This window comes from Drosophila persimilis, unplaced genomic scaffold, assembly GCF_003286085.1.
Source record: "Drosophila persimilis strain 14011-0111.01,24,50 unplaced genomic scaffold, DperRS2 tig00000477-arrow-pilon, whole genome shotgun sequence".
Classification (NCBI taxonomy): Eukaryota; Metazoa; Arthropoda; class Insecta; order Diptera; family Drosophilidae; genus Drosophila; species Drosophila persimilis.
In genome coordinates this window covers 604,394-628,889 of record NW_020825313.1, presented here as the reverse complement: position 1 = coordinate 628,889, position 24,496 = coordinate 604,394, and the positions used below count along the sequence as shown (strand labels likewise).

At 46.2% G+C, this 24,496-nt stretch overlaps 1 protein-coding gene across 1 annotated transcript in view; it reads left to right on the top strand.

The window, feature by feature from the left end:
- Positions 1–7,171: 7,171 nt before the first annotated feature.
- Positions 7,172–24,496, top strand: part of LOC6603548 — a 138,882-nt gene continuing 121,557 nt past the window's right edge. Inside the window, exon 1 of the mRNA XM_026989984.1 lies at positions 7,172–7,764. Coding sequence (XP_026845785.1) covers positions 7,237–7,764 — 528 coding nt within the window. The 5' untranslated portion in view covers positions 7,172–7,236. The remainder of the gene's footprint in view (positions 7,765–24,496) is intronic.

The window sequence follows — 24,496 nt, the reverse complement described above, 5'->3', positions numbered from 1 at the left end:
GATGCCACATCTTTTTCACCGTAGGCATGTTGGTTTCATGCACCATGCATGAGAACAGATCGAAGAACTGTGTCCATTTGAATAGATCCCCATCAAACTTTGGGATGCTGATGCGTGGAAGCTGCACGTTATCCGTGTTTGGTGTGGCTGATTTTGCCAATACTCTTTGGACCTTACTTTCCAGTGTTAGGTAGGATTCCATGTCACATCCTCCTTCCACTGGGTCCTCGTATTCCTCATGAATTGTGAAGTGGACTTCCTGTGCTTGAGTCCATAGTGATTTTATCAAATCACTTGATGTGCGTCCTTCTGCCTCTGAAAGTTGTTTCAGATTGCGTTTAACGGACTCTACTATGGTTTTGTCGGCGACATAGTGAAAGCAGTATGCTGTAATCCTTCGAGGACTACTGGAGCAGACCGCTTTCTTTGGGATCTACTGGAGGATTCTCATGCTTTTCTTTAAAGACGATTTGACGTTCCCCACGAGCACTAGTAGTCTGTGATAGCTTATCCATGCATTCGGTAAAAATCGTAATGTATTGCTTACATGTTGTACGTAAGTCTTCACGGAATTTTACGTATTCATCCGTTTTGTCTGTATCGCGAAGATTGGAGTCGTTTTTGTTGAAGCGATTCCACGCATTTTCGAGTGCTGATATTTTGGCTTGAAAATAAGAGGCCGTTTGCTTTCGTTCTTGGGAATCTTTTTTAAAGTTCCGAATGCACCTCGATATTTCCTCACCAATCTCTTGTTGCACATCCATTGCCATTGTAGCGGCAGCTTCTGCCTCCATATGTGTATCCATTCTATCTGTTTGTACTTATTACTTTTGACCCATTGGGAGTGTTTTATTTGCTTTGAAACTGCATACGCTCCGAATCGCATTCGTTGTCGGTCAGAAGGTAATAGTACAGGTGATGTGTTAGATGGAGGGATTTGTGCTGTTTCCAATCTATGGAACGCACGAAACAACAAAAATTGATTACCTTGGTGGTAATCCAATTCTATAGCTGTTTTTCTGTTGGCTGATAACCTGAATACATATGTCAGATTTGCCAACGTGATACTTATTGGTAGGAGATGCTACCGTAAGTGTATGGCCTGATGCAAAATTTTTATTGAAGATGTCCTGTTGACTGCTTCAATCTGATGTCCAGATCGAATCCTTTCACTGTAGCTTGTCTGACAGTTTGAAAGGATGACCAAGGTCGGGGTCACCAAATGTTAATCTGTGTGTGTGTGTAGGAAGCTGGGTTGCATACGGTACATAAACCGTCTACAGTTTGGTCGTCGCAACTATAACTTGAACCAGTTGGACTGCGGAGTGGGTATCCTACGGTGCGCAAGGGAGGGTCTGAAGACACGGCGACAGCCTCTGATGATTGCGATGGAAGATGAGTGACAGGCAGTTATAGTACTGTTTCTGATACTGACATTATTGATAAAACTGATTCTTATTTATAGGTAACAAAAGGTACAATAGTGCTGAGTCTGTAAAATATATGTTTTGTGTATTATGGATAATTTTAGTGTCTGGTGGGCAATTGCGATATTTTGATGGTCAGCAACTGCCCCGCTGTCTTCGCCCTCTGCGGAGAGAGTGCATTGTCAGCAGAACTCACTGCAGTGGCCAGTGTGTTGTCGTGAGGTATTATATTACATGTTAAATAGAAAACTGTGTCACGGTGCCACTGTGTTATGCCGACGGGTATTATAAACTATTACTTAAGCATATTTCTGCAACTGAACAGTTCCTGATTTGAATAACTGTGTTGTTTTCGGAAGTGACACAGTTAATGGGGAAATGGGCATAGACAGCACGTATCATGTATTGAAAGCCAAACGTTACTCCCTTAATCATATTCTCAATATGACTGCAGACGGTACGTACTGCCGCAAGCTCCTTCTTTATTCCAAACCATTTCTCTACTTTCAATGAACTTTTGTCAGACATATACATGTCCAAAGCCAAATGCTTGAAGCTACGTTTCAGGATGCCGCGAGTACCGAAAATGTACTCGAGTACTCGAGCTCGATTTTCACGCACTGGGTCGAGTTTATCGTCCACATTTTTATGGCAGCTCCGTAAACCGACTGGAAAAAGGTTGCTCAACGCGTTCGAGGAGATGCCGGAGCTAAATGCGCTGAAGGAAGAGCAGGCATGGCCAATTGCCCCAGTTGCCTGGCAGGTGAGCACGCCCGATCCCGCAAAGCCTACTGAAAGTCGCTAGCTCTCTGGCGGCGTGGCACGGGCGGAGCCGGATCCGCAGTCTGGAGTATCTCGACGGCCAACGCTTCCGCGTATCGATCAGGGGAGACTTGGTTCGCATTTCGCTGCGTCCCACTCCGAAGTAGGAAGGGAGTGTGAAGAGACAAACCTTTACAAACATAAAAGCAACACCACACCCTGGAGGCACAGCCCAAAGGGCTTCTTATTTCATTATATTTCGTTCATTTACCCTGACACAACCATGAATCTGATCCCCATATGCTTGGATCTTCGTTCGATGTGGCTAAGCGCCGATTCTTATCGTTAGAGAAGTTGCTTTTACGAAGAAGTACCTCGAGCTCGGTCATATGTCTCAAAGAGCCAATATTATTCCGCCAGGCCTGATAGTATCTCAACCAAACTTCAAGTCGTGTTCGACGCGTCAGCGAAGACTACTTCAGCGCAGTCATTAAATGACATTTTAATGGGGCCAACTATTCAGAGGGAATTGCTATTATCTCTCGTCAGATTTCGTTTTCATCGCTTCGCCTTAACAACAGATGTATCGAAAATGTCCAGGCAAGTGGCTAGGGCTGAAGACTTTCATCTTTCAAATTGGTTTGCAGACGACTGTAGTTTTTACGGGCTTCAGCAAGGCATTCGATTCTGTGAACCATGCTCTGCGTATTCACAAGCTCTCTTTATTAGGGTTCCCAACGAATCTTCTAGATCTGATTTTGTCCTATCTCTCTAACCGTACTCAACGTGTTTTGTTTTCTAACGTGTTGTCAAATACTGTTAATGTTACTTCAGGTGGCTACAGGGAAGTCATCTGGGCTCGCTTCTGTTTATTTTATTTGTGAATGACCTTCCTCAAGTTATAACATACTCTACTACACCAATGTATGCTGATGATGATAAAATCTGTCTGTCTTACTCTGATTGGTATTTGCACACACGCCTTCAACTTGATCTAAGTGAACTACTATTGTGGTGTTCAACTAATCTTCTTTTTCTGAACCTTTCCAAATGCAAACTTATGACATTTTACCGTCGTGCTCCACATTTTGTCTCATATGTTCTAGGAAATCATGTCCTTGAGCGAATTTCGAGTTCAAATGACCTCGGAGTCCTTTTTGATCATAAGATGTGTTTTAACAGCCATATAGCTGCAACTGTAAATAAAGCTAAGGGTGTTTTAGCGTTCATCTAGCGTTGGTCCAAGGAGTTTGACGACCCGTACGTTACGAAACAACTGTACATCTCGTTAGTACGTCATATATTGGAGTATTGTTCTTGTGTGTGGAGCCCGCAGTATAAAGAGCAGCAGGTTGTTTTTGAATCCGTGCAAAAGCAATTCTTAATTTTTGCCCTTCGGAACTTTAACTGGGACTCGGGTAGAACCTTGCCACCCTACCGATCTATGCTAAATCTTATTGACCTGCCGTCGTTGCACCATCGCAGAATATGCAATGGCGTAATGTTCGCGCACAAGCTCCTTCTTGGGACTGTTGACTCCCAAACTGTCTTGTTTCAGATGGACTTGGCCGTTCCACCTAGACCTACCCGTACTTTTAGGCCTATCCGTTTACCTTTTAGGGTTTTATGCCATAATTATAACTCCCTCTGCCAAACCCTATCCCCTGAACTGTCTCTTAAACTAATTGCATGCAATATTTATAATCACTTAAATTTAGCTAACTTTTAACTCTCTCTTTTTCCGCCTTTTTTAATTAAGTACCATTATTAACAACAAATTTGTTAATTTAATAAATAAATAAATAAAAATTAACTGATCAAATTAGCAAAAACAAATTCTATGGTACGTCCATGAAAAGAGGTAACAAAAATTACAAGACAATTCGAAATACAAGTTATGACGAACATATGACGACTGACAACATAGAACAAATATTTGTGTGCTCTGTAAATCCTTTATGTTCTGGTCTGATGAGCTCGTGAGGTGGCTCAAAGGGGGTCTAGCTGAGGCCACCGGACGGGTCGCATGTTGCGGATAGCGAACGACCTACCTATATACAGGTCATATAGGTAGGTCAGCTGCGAATAAGCGGACATCCCTAGGGAGAGTACCGAAAATAAGCAGCCCCGGACAGCCAGCGGGTGTTCGCGAAGTAGCAACACTGACGATGCGCTTGTGGTGCCGCCTCGTATCAGTAGCTCACACACTCTCCTACCCCTACACACTACCTACCCACATCCCAACCCCCACATTCAGCTCACACCGGACCGGACTAAGAGTGTTATTCGACCCGTGCTGAGAGTCAGCCTGGCTGGGGGCCCGGTATATAAAACTAGCCCAGTCGTTAACGGAGAGCTCAGGGACTTGGCAGCAACACGTCTAAGAGACTCAGATCAATGGGTGACACAGTGCATAGGTCACTCAGCCATATTAAATAATAGAAGTACCGTCCCCTCAAAAACAGACTACCAAGTTCCAAGAGAGTACACAGTCACTCCCTTTGACACAATCATCCCTCACAGAGACGTATGGCTCGAGGGACTCCCAGGCCCAGATGGATCAAAGCTGGACGACAGAGTCGGATGGGGAATCTACTCTGAACAGCTAAATATAAGGTATTCCTTCAGGCTCCCAGATCATTGCAGTGTCTTTCAAGCGGAAGTCATAGCAATCAGGGAGGCTCTAGACTGCCTACAAGCGGCTGCCGTTACGGCAACCAAGCTAAACATTTAAAGCGACAGCCAGGCTGCGATCAAATCGCTAAGTGCGATTTCCTCGAACTCGGCCACCGTGGCAGACTGCCGCAAATCTCTGCACGAGATGGCTCAGCAATTTGCTATTAGCCTAATTTGGGTCCCGGGCCACCGGGACATCGAGGGCAACTGTATAGCGGACGAGCCTGCCAGATCTGGCACTACAATCCCCCTTCTCCAAGACAAGGAGGATATCTGTATGCCAAAGGCCACCTGTAAGCTTATTATAAAAGAGCAATACAAGCGACTATCAAACGATATGTAGCAAATAGTGCCACGATGTCGCATAACTCGGCAAACATGGCCGACCATGGACAAGAAGCGCACCTCCGAGCTCTGCACGCTAGGCAGGAAAAGGTGCAGCGTAGTTATACGTTCCCTCACGGGACACTGTCTAATAGGCACCCACGCTAACAGGCTGGGGGCCCCACATAACGATTTTTGTCGCAGCTGTAGAGACGAGGAAGAGGAAGAGACAGTGGAACATCTGTTCTGCTCCTGCCCAGCTCTCAGCAGAAGAAGGCTACAGCACCTGGGCTCAGCCTTTCTACACGACATCTCCGAGATGTCCAAACTATGTCCCAGGAGGATAGCGAACTTTGTGAGAGCATCTGGATGGGATAATTGCTGACAGGAAGTCTCACAACGCAGGAAGGAATGATCCTATGCGGTATCAAAACGGGCTGAAACCGGCCTAAGTGTGACGGGTTTCCGAGCGAGCCCGGCAGCCGCCTCAACCTAACCTAACCTAAATCCTTTATAGTATGCATAATTTGTTCTTTAATAATTTTCGGATTTTTCGGACATTATCGAGTTGGTTCTGGATGGATCATGTAACTTCAGCACATTTTCTGGCAACAAGGGCCCCCGCTAAAGTAATCAAAAAAGACGACACTTCTTGGATGGCAGATATCGCCAGAGAGCGACTCGAAGAGCAGAAAGACCATCACAGGAAGAAGGAAGAACATGATATGAGGCAGGAAAAGATGGTCGAGGAACATCATTCCAACCTCATCAAAAAATTCCAGAATGATTTATTCGAAGTGGTGAAAAATAAAAATAAATAAGTTTATAATTTGCATTACGATCTAAACAATATTTTGCGATTGCAGATCGTATCTATTGCTGCCATCGGGCTGTTCGCATACTTTTCTGTTGAACCACGGCCGAAATAATTGTTCCATCTTCATCATCCTTTATAAGAAAAAAATTTAATAAATCTTCCGCGCAAATTTAAAGTACTTGTTATTGTCATCAGCTCCATCAGTTCCAGTGTGAATTGGAGTTTCACATCTGTCAAAAAATCCCACCATTCCCCCGGGATGGGCTCAGTGTGCAGAGCCACGGACCATCCCCGAAATGGATGATGGTTGGTGGATGTTCATCAGTGTGAATAGTCTATCAGTCTGCAATGTCAATCAAATTCGCACTATCGATAGTTCCATCGATTTTCTGGGATCACAGCATGTATATCTATTTACAAATCTTAATATGTGTGCACAGTATCTTTGTGATTAATCGGAAAATAAATTATTTGGTCATGCCAAAGATATGATGATAACTTTAATGTGTTTGTGGATAAGAAGTGAAACAACTAACGAAATACAAATAAATAGTGCTAACCAATGTCAACACCCTTGTTTTTGTTTATTTATAGTGCAGTCGCGAGTCATCACTAACTAAATGTATAGAATATATGTACATATATGTTGATATAAATTTATGTACATGTGCATACAGTTTAAATTATAAAAAGTATATAAATAAAATAAGATTTAATAATGTAAAAGCACAGCATCTATTTAAAACAAAGTCTATCAATTTATGATTATAATATAGCACTATGTACATATGTACATCTATAAAATATGGTTTTAACCGTATATGTATGTGCAAATAAATGTAGATTTGTGTCACAAACATAAATACCATAAATTTAAATTGTTGTCGACAGTTGTCGACTTGTACGTATATTTTATTGATAATACCCAATTGTCTATAATCTTTGTACTCTTATAAACAAAAAAATAAATCAAAATGTATTAAATATGTTAATCCGACATAAAAAAATTGGTTAATAATATCAAATTGTGAAATTTTTCGAAATCGAATGCCATTTGATACTTAGTCTTTAAAGACAGCCATTAGCATAGTTTCCCATATCAAGTCGTGCACGTACTTATTTAAATATATTTCTAGATGTTCGTCAACAATGCTGTTCTTTAATAAAACATAATTTATGTGTTTAGCTCGTCGTTGCGCCGTGTCAATGAAATCATTTTAACTTATCGCCATGTCGGCAACCTCATCGGTTGAAACACCCACAACACAAAATCTTCAGAGTAAAACGGCAATAGTCATCAGTGAACAAAACGTGCAATCGCAATATGTGAAACGTTCTTTTTCCGTATCTTTAAGCGTGTCTTCTTCAACTTCATTAGGAGCCGCTGGGTCGGCAATCTCTCCATCAGTAGATGAGAGAACTGCTGTGATTGCTCCACCGCAACTGCTTTTGCAGTCCTCATCATCCTCAACCTCAACAAATGTGGCAGCCACAATAGCAGCAGTGCATCAGCGCAAATCGTACTCTTTAGAGCAAAAAGAATCATCGTTGCGGCATCAAGTAAAGCCAAACCAACAGCTCGCAAATATTTCGCTACCGGTAGCCATGACTTCGTCAGAAGTGACGCCATCGTTGACTGGAGCATCTGTGGCTATTCTAGGTACCTTAGAGGCTACCTCACGTCATTGCACCAACGCCACAGGAAAAATAGCACCGTTGACTTCACAGAAGATGCACCGAACCATACCATCTGATAAAGTAAGCATTATAGCATTGACATTTTGAGTATGTTACATTTTGTATTAATAATCTTTTCAATTCTGAAAAACTAATAAATGCAACTTCAGTCGGCCCTCAAAACCTTGTAGCCTAAACTTACAGTTATATTAACCCATGGTACGATTTTCATGAAATTTATTGTACCTGGGGAACCATATTAACTAAAAGAATTTTTTACTGTTATGGGGTGTTGGTGAATTTCTGTAAGTTGATGGTTAGATCGGCTCCTGCGACTCCGTTCTATCTGATGTCGTCCGCCAACATCTTTCCATGTTCGAGTCTCTGGGGTCATCTCAAGAAGTGGTGATCGCAAGCATTCGAAGAAAGACCAGCTAAACATAACGTGTTTAGCCATTACCTTAGGTTCACAGTGGTGTCAGCATGCGTCGGGACGCTCGAAACGGTTAAAGTACATATGCCGTGAAGCAGCAGTGGTTCGTTAGTACTACAGACCCACGATACAGAAAATCAAGATAGGGAAATGCACAGCACCGTTATGTTAGAAGAGGACAGATACAGTGCGCGTGTCACATGTACACTTGCTTGCATATCTCTGCGTACACTTAGAAAACTACATTTTCATGTTCAGTTGCGGATAACTTTTAATATAAGGCACTTTGGGCAACGATTTCTATACCCGATACCCAAAATGAGTATTGGGGTATATTAGATTTGTGGTAAAAGTGGATGTGTGTAACGTCCAGAAGGAATCGTTTCCGACCCCATAAAGTATATATATTCTTGATCAGCATCAATAGCCGAGTCGATTTAGCCCTGTCTGTCTGTCCGTCCCTATTACGCCTAGTGCTCAAAGACTTTAAGAGCTAGAGCAACGAAATTTTGTATCCAGATCCAGATATTTTGTATCAATTTGCAGTGGCTACGCAGCGCCCGACGTCACGCTCAGACTGATTTTCTGTCTCTCTCGCACGCACTCTTTGTCGTGTCGTTTAATATTAGCGGCGTCTGCCGGAGGAGAGCCATACTGACTAAGTATCGGGTATAAATGTAGAGTTGCGGCGTTACCAGCAACTCACAACGTTGTATGAACTGGCACATCTATATACTGTTATGTTAGTGATAAAATACTGTAGTGTATCCGTGGCCTTGTCCAATACTGTCGTGAGCACTCAAATGAGTCACGAGTGCAATCATAACAATTCCTCTCCCCAAGAATTAATAAAAAAGCTAAAATTAAGTAATAATATAAATGTCCAATGTGAGCAAAAAAAATACTTTAAAAGAAAAGCAGGAACTGCATATTCAGTTTTTTATCCGAAAAAAACAGACGGTATTTGACAAAATTTGTTTCATATCGTGGGCTTTATGACACGGCCTTATGAAACCCTATTATAATGTCAAAAATTGGCTTGCATGATCACCCAAATTGCCAGGAATTTAAACTTGGATCGTATTTATTGATAATAACCATTCAACAGAAGGAAATTCGTTGGAAGATAACACTCCAGACTTCGACCGTAATCTAAAGTCAATGACGGGTTGTTAATTGAAATATTGATTTCTAGATTAAATACGAATTATTATTGCTTATTGGGAATTATCTATAGATCAGTTAAGCCTTAATTGCCAAGAAAGATTAATTACAGATTGACGGTTTGAGGAGATAGGCTGATATATTTTGGCATAGTTTGAAGGATAAACTGAGGTTATCTGCAGAATTTTTCAAATCGAATCGTTAGGGTACACCCAACAGTTTCAATTATCTCATTTTCTATTTAGTATGCATGTTGAACGGCCATATTATTATAGCCAAAAGTAACAAATCAATTTGCAGTGGCTACGCAGCGCCTGTCGACACGCTCTGACTGATTTTCTGTCTCTCTCGCGCGCACTCTTTGTCGTTTAATGTAGCCATACTGACTATGTATCGGGTATAAATGGTCCGCAACGGTCTCCGCAGCAACTCACAATGTTCTCCTCGTTTTAAATCAGTTTTCTTTTAACCGTTAACCGTTAGGACAGCCTTGGACTTGGTGTTCGGGGACAGTATTTCTGCACTCTGATCACCACCGATTGACTAATGCAAAGTTTTTGTTTTTTTTGATAGCAATATTACGTATTGAACAGCCACTATTAGTATCAATACGATTAAAAATGTATGGTCAATCGTGAAACGACGACTTGGGCAATAGGAATCAGTGCCATCTGACCTAGTCGATCTTTGGGGAGGTTAGATGCGGATTGGAATTCCCAACCATATTAAAAAAGTAATATCAAATATGGACAAAATGTTAATACACCTAATTATTATTTTACACGGTAGATCCCCTAAATTTTTTCCATTTACAAGTGCTCTGACCAGTAAATTTGCTTGGATGTAAATATGTATATGTACACAAAAAAAAAACGAAAGAGAAACAAATATGTACATATGGGTATTTCCGCGGTCACTCACACAACTTTCGGAAGCAAAATAAAATTTTAAATGTTAAATAAATCAAAAAATTTTAAATTTTGTAGACTTCACCACTAATCATTTTTTTTTTGTATTTTGAGAGTACTATCAATGCATTGCCATTGCAATGGTAAACAAAAATTGAGAGCCTCCGGTTTTTATCTTTTGAGCATAGCTCGCAAACAACGGTCAACACTTTTTCCTCTCGTCACTGACAAAACAGAAAAACACCACGAAGACACGTGGTCTCTCACAGAGCAGAAGGAGCTGCACTCGAACATCATCGAATCGAGCCAGGCTGCAGCGGGTAGAAGCGCGCTGCAGGAAGGCTCCGATGCCCAAGGCCTGTGCCCGAAATGCTCACAGAGCACGCGGAGCGCAAACAAGGAGCAGCAGACAACGACCGTATGGAGGAAAGATGCCGCAGCGCAAACCGAACCGTGGCGTAGATATAGCCAGCCATCCGTGGCCGAAGGTCCAATGGTGGAGCCGGGAACCCCACCTACGCGCCCAAGGCAGCGAAAAGGAGCTATCGCAACCAAGAGGACCCTTAAAAAGGCCCCGTTGCGGCCACACGGAGACGTGGCGACGACCAGCGCCATGAGGCAGCCCAAGAGCCCCGGAATCCCGGACAGCGAATGGAGCGTGGTGGCCAAGAGGCAGAGAGCAGCACGCCGCGCTCACCCAGACGCGGTCATAGTTCAGGCCTCCGGGAAGTCGTACAGCGAGGTTCTGGCAATGGTCACCAGACGACACGACAACCAGCTTTCCGACCTGGGAAACTGCGTCTCCAAGGTACGCCGCACCATAAACGGCAACCTTCTGCTTGAGGTGGCAAAAGACAGCGTGGAGAGTGCTGAGGGCATGAAAGCCAGCATCGCACGTGTCCTCGGCGATGGAGCGTCTGTGCGCGCAATGACGGAAGACTCGAGGTTGTCATATTGGAGATACGGGACATCGACTCCCTCGCGACGGAGCAGGAGATCTGTGCCGCTCTTACTCGCCAATTCAACATTGACGAGGGTCGAGTAAGAGTCCGCAGTCTGCTCCGCGGATACGCGGAGTCCCAGCTGGCGGTGGTCAGCTTGCCCTTCTCCCTGGGCCAAGCGGTCCTGAAAGGCGGCAAGGTGAGGATCGGCTGGACCATATGTAGGATCCGGGAAAGAGATGGACTCCCAAGGTGCTACCGATGCCTGAAACCCGGGCATATCGCACGGAACTGCAAGAGTACAGTGGACAGGAGTGGCTCCTGCATCAAATGCGGTGAGAAAGGGCACAAAGTTGCCGAATGCAAAAAAGAGCCTGCGTGCTTCATCTGCTCAGCAGCTGGAAAGAAGGAAGTCACGCACCAGGCAGGCACTAAAAACTGCCCAGTGACGCGAAGCGGGGTCGGCAAAACCAGGACGACATGCAGTTGATTCAACTCAACTTGAATCACGGCAGGGTCGCACAGGATATCCTGACGCAGACGGTGCGCGAGCTTGGCTCTGAGGTGGCACTCCTCAGCGAACCACATAAGGTGGGCAGCAGCAGCGATTGGGCCACGGACCTTACTGGCAAAGCGGCCCTGTGGCTCTGTGGCGTCGACGCGCCACAATTGCGCGACACCAAGTCGGCAGACGGGTTCGTCCGAGGGTATGTTGGCGGCATATGGTTCTACAGCTGCTACCTGGCACCCAGCCTCTCGCTGGAGACTTTCAGCCGCATTATGGACGAGCTGAGCTGCGATCTGCGAGGACGGAACAACGTCGTAGTCGGAGGCGACTTCAACGCCTGGGCCCTGGAATGGGGGTCCTCCCGTACAAACGCCAGAGGCCGCACGGTGTTGGAGGCTTTTGCCTCTCAGGACGTCGTCCTTCTGAACGAAGGGTCCCAACACACTTTCAGCAGGGCAGGTGTAGGGTCGATCATCGATCTCACCTATGCCAGCAGCACGCTGGCCCGGCACGCCCGATGGAGGATCAGCGACGTATACACAGCCAGCGACCACGAGGCCATACTATGCACCCTGGGCACCCTTGCCCGATCGAGAGGTACCCCGTTCCGGCATGGGAACAGAACACAGAATGCCAGAACACGCTGAGGGCCCAAGCCTTCGCAGGCGCCCTTGAGAGCTACTCTGCAAACGATGCAGACGGAGCCAACGATATGGCGGACGCACTTGAAGGCGCCTGCGATCAGAGCATGCTACCGAGAGGGACGTTCCGGAAGCACAAGGATCCAGTTTTCTGGTGGAGCGAAGCGATTGCGGTTCTCCGCAGAACCTGCCACCGGGCCAGAAGGCTGCTCCAGCGAGCCAGAGGCACACCGCGCTTGGCCCGATGCAGCGAGACCTACAAAGCGGCGAGGAAGGATCTGAAGACCGCCATAAGGAACAGCAAGAGGGAATGCTTCCTTAAGCTGTGTGATGCCGCCGAAGAGGACCCCTGGGGAGGCGCGTACAGGATGGTGGTGAAGAGGCTGAACGCGGGCAGCAAAGCCCCAACAGATCCAGAGGCACTGGAGGGAATAGTCAGCGCACTGTTTCCTCGAGGACGGCAGATCCCTAGCTCCCTGCGGTTCGAGCATAGCCCGAGCGATATCTGCGAGGTTACGGAAGCCGAGGTGTTGCAGGCAGGCAGAAACCTGATACCTAGGAAGGCTCCGGGTCCGGATGCGATCCCCAACAGCGCGCTGAAGCTGGAACTACTTCTACTCCCGAGGGAAGTTGCGGGCCTTTTCAACAAATGCCTCCAGGAGGGGACGTTCCCCGAGAGGTGGAAAAGGCAACGGCTGCTACTATTAACCAAGCCGGGCAAGCCGCCAGGGGTGGCATCTTCCTACAGGCCCATCTGCCTTCTGGACTCCATGGGAAAGGTTTTCGAAAGGGTGATCGGTGCGAGGCTGAGCGCAGCCATCGAAGCAGCAGGCGGTCTCTCCCAGAACCAATACGGGTTCAGGAAAGCGAGGTCGACGCTGGACGCCATCTTGAAGGTCGTACAATCGGCGGAGGAAACCATTGCTGGGACTAGGTGGAGAGGCGGAACAAAGTCCTATTGTCTGGTGGTGACACTGGACATAAGGAACGCCTTTAACTCGGCCGACTGGACCCGGACGCTGGAGTCACTGAGGTCCTTCAACATCCCGGGCTACCTACTGAATATAGCGCGCAGCTATTTCAGCAAAAGTGTGCTGACAATGGACACGTGTCAGGGCTCTAGGGCATACGAAGTCTCAGCCGAAGTCCCTCAGGGCTCCGTTTTGGGACCTCTGCTCTGGAACGCCATGTACGACGGGGTCCTACGGCTCCCGATGCCAGCCAACACTAACCTGGTGGGTTTCGCTGACGACGTCGCAATAGTGGCGGTAGCGAAGGAACTTGCCGCAGTGGCTAGCCGCCGCGAGGCTGGAGATGGCGGCCCAAAAAACGGAGGCGGTCCTGATATCCAGCCGTAAAGTGGTCGAGACCGCCAGAGCGCAGGTTGGTGGGACCACGATCCAATCGCAGAGCTCCATCAAGTACCTAGGAGTCCTCATCGACACGCGCCTGTCCTTCAAAGAGCATCTGGAATACGTCCACACGAAGGCCGGTGGGACCGCGGGAGCGCTATCCAGGATGCTGTTAAACACCAGAGGGCCAAAGCAGGCAACGAGGAAACTGCTGACGAGCGTCGTGACGTCGCAGATGCTCTACGCCTCTCCGGTGTGGGCAGAAGCCGCGAAGGTGAGGACATGCGAGGAGTGGAGGCAACGTACCGACTGTGCGCCATTAGGATCGCGTTCTCGTTCCGGACCATCTCAGACGAAGCTGCGTTAGTCATTGCCGGGCAAGTTCCGCTCAGGGAGCTGATAAGGGAGAGGAAGGAGATCCATGATGCCATGATGGACAGTGCAGCCGAAGTACGCTCCAAAGCAGAAATAAACGACGCCGCCAGAAGGACCAGTATGGACAGATGGCAGACCCGATGGGACCACTCACCCAAAGGCCGATGGACCCACACCCTCATCCCAACCATAGCATGCTGGGTTGAAAGGAAGCACGGCCAGGTGGATTTCTACCTTACCCAGGCACTGAGCGGACATGGCTGCTTCCGCGGCTACCTCAAGCGCTTCGGCCACGAGACAGAGGACTGGTGCCCCGAGTGTGGCACAGGCATAGAGGAGGACGCTCGCCACGTCCTCTTCGACTGCCACAGGTTTGACCTCGATCGTCAGACATTGGAGACAGCAGCAGGGTCTAGGGTCAGCATCGAGACTCTGGTGCCGCTGATGCTGGCAGACCCGAAGGTGTGGGAAGCGGCCGCGGAGTTCGCCTCTAGCGTGATGCGAACGCTTAGGTCCTTGGAGAGAAGGCGGAAGGAGCAGACGGAGTAGGTGTCCACGCCACTGCGAAGCAATGCTTTGCGGCAGTACCGCGGGGCCCCTAGTCCCAACAGTACTCTTGTCCGTTAATTTAAGTTAAATATAAATTATATAGTATTTATTATAGAGCAAATAAATAATTATATGAATATAAAAAAAAAAAAAAAAAACGTTCTGAGTTGCTGCGTACACCGCAACTCTACAGTTATACCCGATACTAAGTCAGTATGGCTCTCCTCCGGCAGACGCCGCTAATATATAAAGACACGAAAAAGAGTGCGTGCGAGAGAGACCGAAAATCAGCCTGAGCATGACGTCGAGCGCTGCGTAGCCAGTGCAAATTGATTTGTTCCTTTTGGTTACAAAAATGATCTGATCTGATCCAGATTCAGCAATCTGATAGATATGGTCCTTATCTATGATTCTGAGTTTTTAGTTTTCTCGAATCTGCAATATTGTGGATGCAACAGATTTTCGTCCTTTGTGGGAAGGGTGTGGGGCGAAATTTTGAGATATACGTTTTATAGTGAGATCTAACAGGAGTGCGGATACTAAATTTGGTTACTCTAGCCTTAATAGTCTCTGAGATTTGTGGATGCCTCAAATTTTCGTCCTTTGCGGAAGCGGAAGGGGGTGTGGCGAAATTTTGACACAAAATGGTCAAGGTCCGATATCACAGGAGTGTGGACACCAAATTTGGTTGCTCTGGCTCTTATAGGTTCTGAGATCCTTGAACTCATGTTTTGCAATTGGCAAAACCGACCATGAAACCTGTGTGTTAGAGAGAGACAGAGCGAGAAAGAATGAAATTGTTTTCTTGATTCTGTTTTTATCGTATCTTTAAAAATGTGGATGCCACAGATTTTCGTCCTTTGTGGGGGCGGAAGTGGGCGGGGCAAAGTTTTAAAATATTTTTGTAGCAGTGACATATCACAGAAGTCTGGATCCAAAACATCGTTGCTCTAGCTCTTATAGTCTTTGAGCACTAGGCGCTGAAGGGGACGGACAGACGGACGGACGGACAGACGGACAGACAGACAGGGCTCAATCGACTCGGCTATTGATGCTGATCAAGAATATATATACTTTATGGGGTCGGAAACGATTCCTTCTGGACGTTACACACATCCACTTTTACCACAAATCTAATATACCCCAATACTCATTTTGAGTATCGGGTATAAAAACTGAGCAGAACTCTTTGTCTCTTCGCTTGTGTTATGTGTTTCGTGTTTTCGGTTGAGACCGACACACGATCGTGTCTCACAATAACAAATTAGAGAGACACTTTTGTCAAGCGCTCACAGAAAAAGTGTCTTTAGATGAGCAGAACCAAAAAAAGTGTCTGAGTAAATTGTTTTTAGTTTTTTTTTCGTGTATATGTTTATTTATTCATGTTTTCCGCATCTTTTTGGCTATTGTATTGTAATATGTACGAACATTTTCGTTTTGCTTTTCACTATTCATTTTAAGCTCCAATAGTCAAACCGTATAGAATTCACAAAAATTTATCGTTTGCCATAAGCATCGCACGTACAAGTACGCATACATACGCAAAAGACACTTTGTTCGTTTGCTCGCGTTAAGATGCTCAGTGAAATACAGGAACAAAAGAGAATTGAAGAAATCGGTCTTTGCTTGAGCGAAGAGCGAGTTGAGCAAAAACAGATTTGATCGGGTCTTTTCAGTCCATTTTCTCAATGTGTCCGTTAATGACAGGTTTTTATCAGACACGCCGAAAGTGTCAACAGTTATTTGCGAGCTATGATATATAGTGGCGAGCACATGTGGATACATGTTTATCACTTTTCACTTTTAAATCTTAAAAAATGATATGATGTTTTATTTTAGGTTCTTTTTTTTAGTTATAATAAAAAAGACAATAATTTCAATTTAAAGAGATCCTTTTCCTTGAGAGAGTTTAATTTGTTCAAAAAAAGAGCATGTATCCACTTTTGCACGTTTCAAATTTTTGTACTTTAATAATTTTTTAAAAATATTTGTTCCCAAGGGCCTTAGCTTTTATCATATTCCGAATAAGTATTGACATACTCGCGACTAAATTTAATAGGTGCTGGCAAGGTATCATGCGCCACTCCGACTTCACGCGCTCCCAAAGACTCACCGAATCCTTTTGGTACAAACTCGTACTTTTCCAATGTTTTTTAAACAGAGCCCATCGATTTTCAATGCTTTTCCATGCTTTATTGTTTCCTTGACCTGATGATTTTTCAGCTTTCCACTTGAGCTGTGCCAGTAGTATTTATTTCGATCAAACTGAAAACGGTTTATTTTGGTATATCTGACACAATTACCTTCTTACAATCTTCCGTGGTCCAGTTCCTATGCTCCTTGCTAAATATAAGATGCGCAGCCACTTTTCATCAGAGAGGGCAGGATTTTTCTGGCTAACTGCCGGTGTCAGGCCGATCGTACGCAGAGCGTCCACTCATGGAACGTTCTCCAATTTGTTAAAATCTATGGAACAATAAAGAATGAACTTACGCAATTGGATATTATTCTTATAATTAGACACTTTATGACGAATATCTTAGCACTTTAAATTGGATTAGTTTGATAACTCTACTGATCGCCGGTATCTCTCGTAAGCTCCCGGTACAACGTCTGTACTCTGAGCCGGGTTTCTGCGTGAGCTGCCTTCTGGTTCAGGCCGGCGTATATTTATACGCCTGTTGTTGCTGCGTCAGCGGCAGCCAGGGCCGCGCCTGGCCGGTAGCTTGGTCTGGAGTGGGGAAAATCCGCATGACGCGTTTCGATCGGTGGCTATGTGTGGAGGGGGGTGTTGGTAAATAATATATGCGGGGTGTTGTACGAGGCGTTGTAGTTTAGTAAAGGGTTCTTATATTCATATGTCGGGGGAAGGAACCATCGCGGGAGTGTTCAGGTGGTTTTAAAGTCCCCGAGAATCGAGGTTTTTTTTAGCATAGGCCAGCAGTTCCTGTGGCGTCCTCTTGTAGGCATCTTCAAGTGATGCCAGCACTGGGGCGCCGAGGTATCTCCTCCTTGCCCTTGAGAGAGCCGGACAGTTGCAGATGAGATGTTCCAGGGTTTCGCCACAGGTTCATCGCATTTCCTACAACTGTCTCTGTTGGTGATGCCTACCTTTGTTGCATGTGCAGCAGCCAGGCAATGACCTGTTAGTATTTCCACTAACAATCTACAGTCCTTTCGTGGTAGGTGCAGTAGGTAGTGGCTAAGTTTCTCATTGCGTTCCTTGCACATTATTTTCGAGGTTCTGCAGGTGGTGGTACTCCTCCATCTGCTTTCGGTTTGTGATCTGGCCTGCTTCTCTAGATCGCTTTGCAGCGTTCTAAGGGACACAGGCACGTTCTCGGTCCTCTTATTCTAAAGCCCGACGCCTTCCTTAGTACGTCCGCCGCCTCGTTTCCTTCGATGCCTTGGTGACTGGGAACCCAATAGATCCGCAGAGACTTTGTCGTGCTTAGGGTATGTGCCTCCCAGTGCCTCCCAGCTCGCCAGGACACTTCTGGAACTAACCGCGAACGACTGCATGGATCTTATCGCATGGAATATGCTGAAATGGTCCGGTAGCTTATATGACAGCCTTATCTCAGGGTCTCTACAATATAGCCCCGCTCCTACTCCTTCGTCCATCTTGGAGCCGTCCGTATATATATTGAGGTGCTCAGTTTGGTCTCTACCGATTTTCCAGTCTTCAGGTCCCAAAGATGCGGTTGTTTTGACGTCGATGCTAGTTTGGGGGGTCATGCAATCAGTTGATCTGGTCATTTCCCTGCCAATTGAACTATGCCCGTATCCTTGTGGCGACAGATTTCCTGAAGCGATGAGGTAAGGTTCCAAGTAAGGTTTCGAGTGCTTTTGTTGGTGTTGACCTCAGCGCCCCTGTGATACAGAGCAAAGCCTGTCGCTGAGTCTTTTCCATAAGCTTATGATACGTTTTCTTTCCGGTAGCTTGCCACCACACTAAGACTCCATACAGCAGAGTTGGTCGTACCACCGAGATGTAAATCCAGTTAATCAGAGCAGGTGACAGGCCCCATGTGCTGCTGAGCATCTTCTTGGATGCATAAAGCGCAATGGTGGCCTTCTTCACCCTTTCCACTACATTGGGTCTCCATGCCAGCTTGCTGTCCAGTACTATGCCTAGGTATTTCACCTGTGATTTGGAGTCAGCCTAGTTTGGTCAATTTTCGTGGGGGTCCATATCGGTACTTTGTACCTCTTGGTAAAGAGGATGAGGTCCGTCTTGTCCGCATTGATACTGAGTCCTACCTCTTCCGCCCACTCACGTATCTCCCTGAGTGTACGCTCCATTAAGGAGCTGAGGGTCGATGGACATACACCCGTAATAAGAATGCTTATGTCATCTGCATAAGCTTTTATCTTTGGGGCCTTCCTTTCAAATCTCTTAATGAGGTCGTCGACCACCAAATTCCACAGTATTGGCGACAGGACTCCACCCTGAGGTGTGCCTCTGTGTGCCGTCTTAACCATGGAAGCGGTGCCCCACTCCGATTGCACCAGTCTATAACTTAGGAGGTTTTTGATCCAAACGTTGATTGCTGGGTGTATGTTATTCGCTTCTAGGCGACTTGTTATTGCGGTTGTGGCCACGTTGTTGAATGCTCCGGAGATGTCAACAAATGCCTCCAGTGCATACTTTTTATTGTGAAGGGCGCTCTCGATGGTGGATGCTAGCGAATGTAGTACCGTCTCCACTGATTTCTCTTTGGTGTAGGCGTGTTGGTTTGTTGACATCATTCCTGATGTGTAAATCCAACAGCTTTTCTAGTGTTTTTAGGATAAAGGAGGTAAGGCTATCGGTCTGTAATCCTTGGGACTCACGTGGCTGCACTTTCCTGCCTTTGGGAGGAAGACGACTCTTGAGGTTCTCCATTGGACAGGGATATAGCCCGTACTTAGGCATGCTGAGTATATTGCGTAGAGCCATGGGGTGATAACCTCTTTGGTCAACTGCATCATGGCTGGGAATATCCCGTCCAGTCCTGGTGCTTTTATGGCCGCGAAGGAGTCTATGGCCTAGTGGATTCTCTTAGTGGTTAACAGACCTGTGGGGGGGTGCTGTTGCCAGGTCCTGATGCTCCTTGGCGTCAGTGACCTCGGTGCATCCAGGGAAATACGCCTCCATTAGTGCTGTTAGGGCTTCTTTACTGCCCTCTATCCGCTGTCCGTTGTCTAGTTTTAGTTGGCTCTGTACTGTGGGCTGCTTTGTAAGCAGCTTCCGGAGCCTAACGGTTTCGGGCACTTTCTCGATGTTGGAGCAGAAGTTCCTCAACGAGTTCCTTTGTGCCTTACGTCTTGTAGCTCCTAAGTAAGATTTTATATCTTAAAGATCTTAAAGAATTCCTTGAGGTTGTTCCTTTGGAGAGAGAGATCTCGGTTCCACCAGAGTGGTTTGGACCTCTTCTTCGTTCTCGAGGCTTTGCACGATGCGTGGTAGGCATTCAGTAACTCGTTGGATATGGTCTTTAGGGACTTCTCGATATCCTCCGCAGATTTCACTGAGCCCGGATTCGCGAGCTTCGAAATAATTGTCTTTTTAAACTTTACCCAGTTTGTGTTCCGGGGGTTTCTATAGACTGTTATCTTCGAAGAGTGTTCGAATTCGCACTTAAACTCAATGTACTTATGGTCTGAGAAGGATGGTCTTTCGAGGACTCTCCAGTCAGATACCAAATTACTCTTTCCCGTGACGAGAGTTAGGTCTAGTACGTTTGACGAGGTGGGACCTACGAAGGTGTGTGCATCCTCTTGGATGCGTAAAGCGCAAACGTTATGTCGTCCGCATAAGCTGTTATTATTGGCCTTCCTTTCATATCTTCTGATGAGGTCGTCGACCACCAGATTCGACAGGAGGGGCGACAGGAATCCACCCTGGGGTGTGCCTCTGTGTGCCTCATTTACCATGGAAACGGTGCCCCACTCTGATTGCACCCGTCTGCAACCCAGGAGGTTCCTTATCCACAGGTTGATTGCTGGGTGTGTATTAGTCGCTACCAGGCGATTTGTTATTGCTTTCGTAGCCACGTTGTCAAACGCTCCGGAGATGTCCACGAATACTCCCAGTGCATATTTTTTATTGTGAAGGGCTTTCTCAATGGTAGCTACTACCGAGTGTAGTGCAGTCTCCACCGATTTCCCTTTGGTATAGGCATGCTGGCTGGTTGACATCAGTCCTCCTACCTCAATCCTGATGTGTAAGTCCAGCAGCTTTTCTAGTGTTTGTAATATAAAGCAGGTAAGGCTTATCGGTCTATAGTCCTTGGGACTCGCATGGCTGCACTTTCCTGCCTTTGGGACAGGGATGTAGCCTGTACTTAGACAAGGTGTGAATATTGCGGAAAGCCATGGGGTAATCGCCGCTTTGGTTACCTGCATCATGGCTGAGAATACCCCGTTCAGTCCTGGTGCTTTTGTGCAAAGGAGTCTGTTGCCCAGTAGATGCGCTTAGTGGTTAATAGATCTGTTTGGGGTGTTGCTCCTCGGTTGCTAGGTCCTGGTGCTCTTTGGCATCAGCGACCTCGGTGCAGCCAGGGAAATTCTCCTCCATTAGTGCTGTTAGGGCTTCATCACTGCCCTCTGGCCACTGTCCGTCGTCTAGTTTTAATTGGCTTTGTATGGTAGGCTGCTTAGAGAGCAGCTTCCGAAGCCGTGCGGTTTCTGGTACTTTCTCGATGTTGGAGAAGAAGGTCCTCCACGAGTTCCGTTGTGCTTTGCGTATTTTCTTCTTGTAGCTCCTAAGTGGGAGTCTGTATTCCTCATAGACGATCCCTTCGTTCGCTTGTTTGGTTGAGGTTGAGTTGCTTGAGGTTGTTCCTTTGAATAGAGAGATCCCGGTTCCACCAGAGTGGCTTGGACCTCTTCTTCATCCTCGAGGGTTTGCACGATGTGTGGTAGGCGTCCAGTAACGCGTTGGTTAGGGTCTCTAGAGACTTCTGTATGTCCTCCGCGGATTTCACTGTGCACGGACTCGCGAGCTTCGAAGTAACTGTCTTTTTAAACTTTTCCCAGTTTGTATTCCGGGGGTTTCTATAGACTGTTACCTTCGAAGAGTATTTGAAATAGCACTTAAACTGAATATACTTATGATCTGAGAAGGAGGGTCTTTCAAGGACTCTCCAGCCAGATACCATAGTACTGTTTCCCGTTGCAAGTGTTAGGTCTAGCACGTTGGATGAGGTCGGACCTAAGAAGGTGTGCTCCTCCCCAACGTTTGCTATATATAGATTAGTTGCTAGTATAAAGTACACATTGTGGCGTCCGTCCCGATTACGAGTTAATGGTTTTTGGTGCCGGCTTTTGTCACCAGACTTCTGAGTTTGTCGGGTGGTGCGGCTCTGTCATGAGCCATACGCTACCTTGCTTTTATGCAAGGTGAGCTGCAGCACTCTCAGCATCATGGGTGGCTGGCTCAATTGCAACTGACGTGTTGACTATCAGGTCATCGTCCTCCTCTTCTTCCTCTGCGTCTTCGAGCGCAAGACCCTGGGCGGCCTCCACGATGGACTCGAGACCTAAGTCCCTTTCCACCTCGCCTGCCTGTAGGGTGTGCGCTTTTTGAGGCGCAGGTAGACGTTTCCCATGCCCCACGCCATCTTCCCTCTGCTTCCTTATTTATTTGGATGATCACACATTGGCCCCCCTCGTTGGGTAGTGGGCTACCAATGTGTAAGATCCTCCAATCGGTCGTTGGCACGTTTGCGTTTTGCCGATGAAGGAGCTTCAGCGCTCGCTCCCCCTGGATTGTGATGGGGAAGAATACCTTCGCCTTAGGTTTGGACGGGATAAGCTTCCGGTCCACAACCTCCAGCTTGGCCCCCTCCCACATCGCCTCCAGTTGGCAGACCGTGTGCGTTTGCCACTTTAGGGTTGGATCGTCGCACAGGGGCGATTTCGACGAAAAGAGGTGGCAAAAGTCGGAGATTTTTTTAGCGCTTTGGATACAATGAATATACGCATCTAATAGAGAAGTTTCCAGAGCTTTTAAAAATTAAACTTTCAAATTCGGACTTTTCGTTTAGAAGATATGAGCACTCAAAGTTGAAAATTGTTTCAGTGCGCACAATTTTTATACCCGATACTCAAAATTAGTATTGGGGTATATTAGATTTGTGGTAAAAGTGGATGTGTGTAACGTCCAGAAGGAATCGTTTCCGACCCCATAAAGTATATATAGTTTTGATCAGCATCAATAGCCGAGTCGATTTAGCCCTGTTTGTCTGTCCGTCCCTATTAGAGCCTAGTGCTCAAACACTATAAGAGCTTTTAATAAGTAACGAGTACTTGGGCGAGATGGTATTACTATTACTTTTTTTTTTCCATAGTCCGAAGCCATTTACTTTCTTTATTTTTAATTTAACGTGCAAGAAAAAAACAAGCCATACACTTCACCGGACAGAGTTCACTACAAATGACCACATAACACGGAGGATTACCTATAAGACAGACGGACGATCCTCAGCTGTTTCGAGGAACCCTTGCCCACCCTACATTGGTCATGCCATTCCATACATCTATCTGTCGGCCATGACCCCTTGGTGTGCCGATACGCGCTACAGGGGCTTGGAAGGGGAGATCATAAGAAGGGTTTAGTTAAACATTATAATGATATTTATTGGAGCTAAATTATACATAAAAATACGGGGTAAATGTATCCTCCCATAGGCTACCTGGGCCTGGTTCCCTTGAAATAGGATCAGGTAAACTTATAAACTAGTATTTGATTAAATGTGAAATGGTAAAGATTAAAATTTAAAGATAGAATATAAATGTTGATTCTTACGGGCTACGAAACGGTAAGGAAATTTGGTCGGAACACCCATTGGTTATGAATTAGTGGACTGTATAATCGTTTATATCTTGAGCTTATTTATTATTTATTGATTATTTAATATTGGTGGTTATAGCGGGGGGGTCGTTTCTGCGGCGGTACAAACTATGCGTGCGGGCAGTTTCGTCTAGAAGTTTCTACTGCGGTACAAAGGAAGCGTGCGGGCGGCTTCGTCTAGAAGTTTCTACTGACTCAACTCCGCGAAAAGAAGTCGAGCAAAAGGGAATTGGAAGATCACGCGATACGACTCGACGCGACGATCTCAATGCAAAACAACGGAACGCATCGCTGTGTGCGTGTGCAGCTGCGGGTCTGGCCATGCGTGTGTTAACATTACAGCTATGTTCTGGACCCGAGTAAACAACAACACAGCTATGCGCGTAAAAATAGTTACTTAGGCGGTGTACTACAATCATGAGCGTATAAATCGGTCAATCGAAATATACATGAACGTTGAATAATAAAACTACGAGGCTCATTTCTCAACATACCGGCTCCCCTGAACGACTGTTCAGAACAAGGGAAGCACAGAAGTTTGGTAATAGGTCTCTTGTACACTCCTCGGGCTGTTTTGACGGTGACCACTCGAACCCTCTCGAACTTCGGTGATTCGCCCAAGCAGCCACTTGCTAGGCGGTTGATTTGGCTCCTTCAGTACCACAAGGGTGTCCACGGTTATGTCTTTGGACTCTTGCTGCCATTTCGTGCGAGGTTGCAAGGAAGTAAGGTATTCCAGATTCCAACGTTTCCAGAATCCTTGAACCTTGTCTTGCAGTTGTCTCCAACGCTGCAGTCTGTTAATGTTGACGTCTAACAAGGACGGCTCCGGCACCGACATGTGGGGTTGACCTGTAAGAAAATGAGCGGGGGTAAGGGGATCCAAGCTGTGATCGCTGGGCGCGCACAGTGGGCGAGAGTTGAGTAACCCTTCAATCTGAGTTAAAATTGTTGAATATTCCTCGAAAGTCAACGCACTGCTACCAATTACTCGGCGAAGGTGGAGTTTGATAGAACGTACGCCTGCTGAATAAAGTGCCAGTTGATGTCCTGACTCGTCAGAAAATTAGCAATTTCCTCGTCTTGACTTTGAGATACAGCTA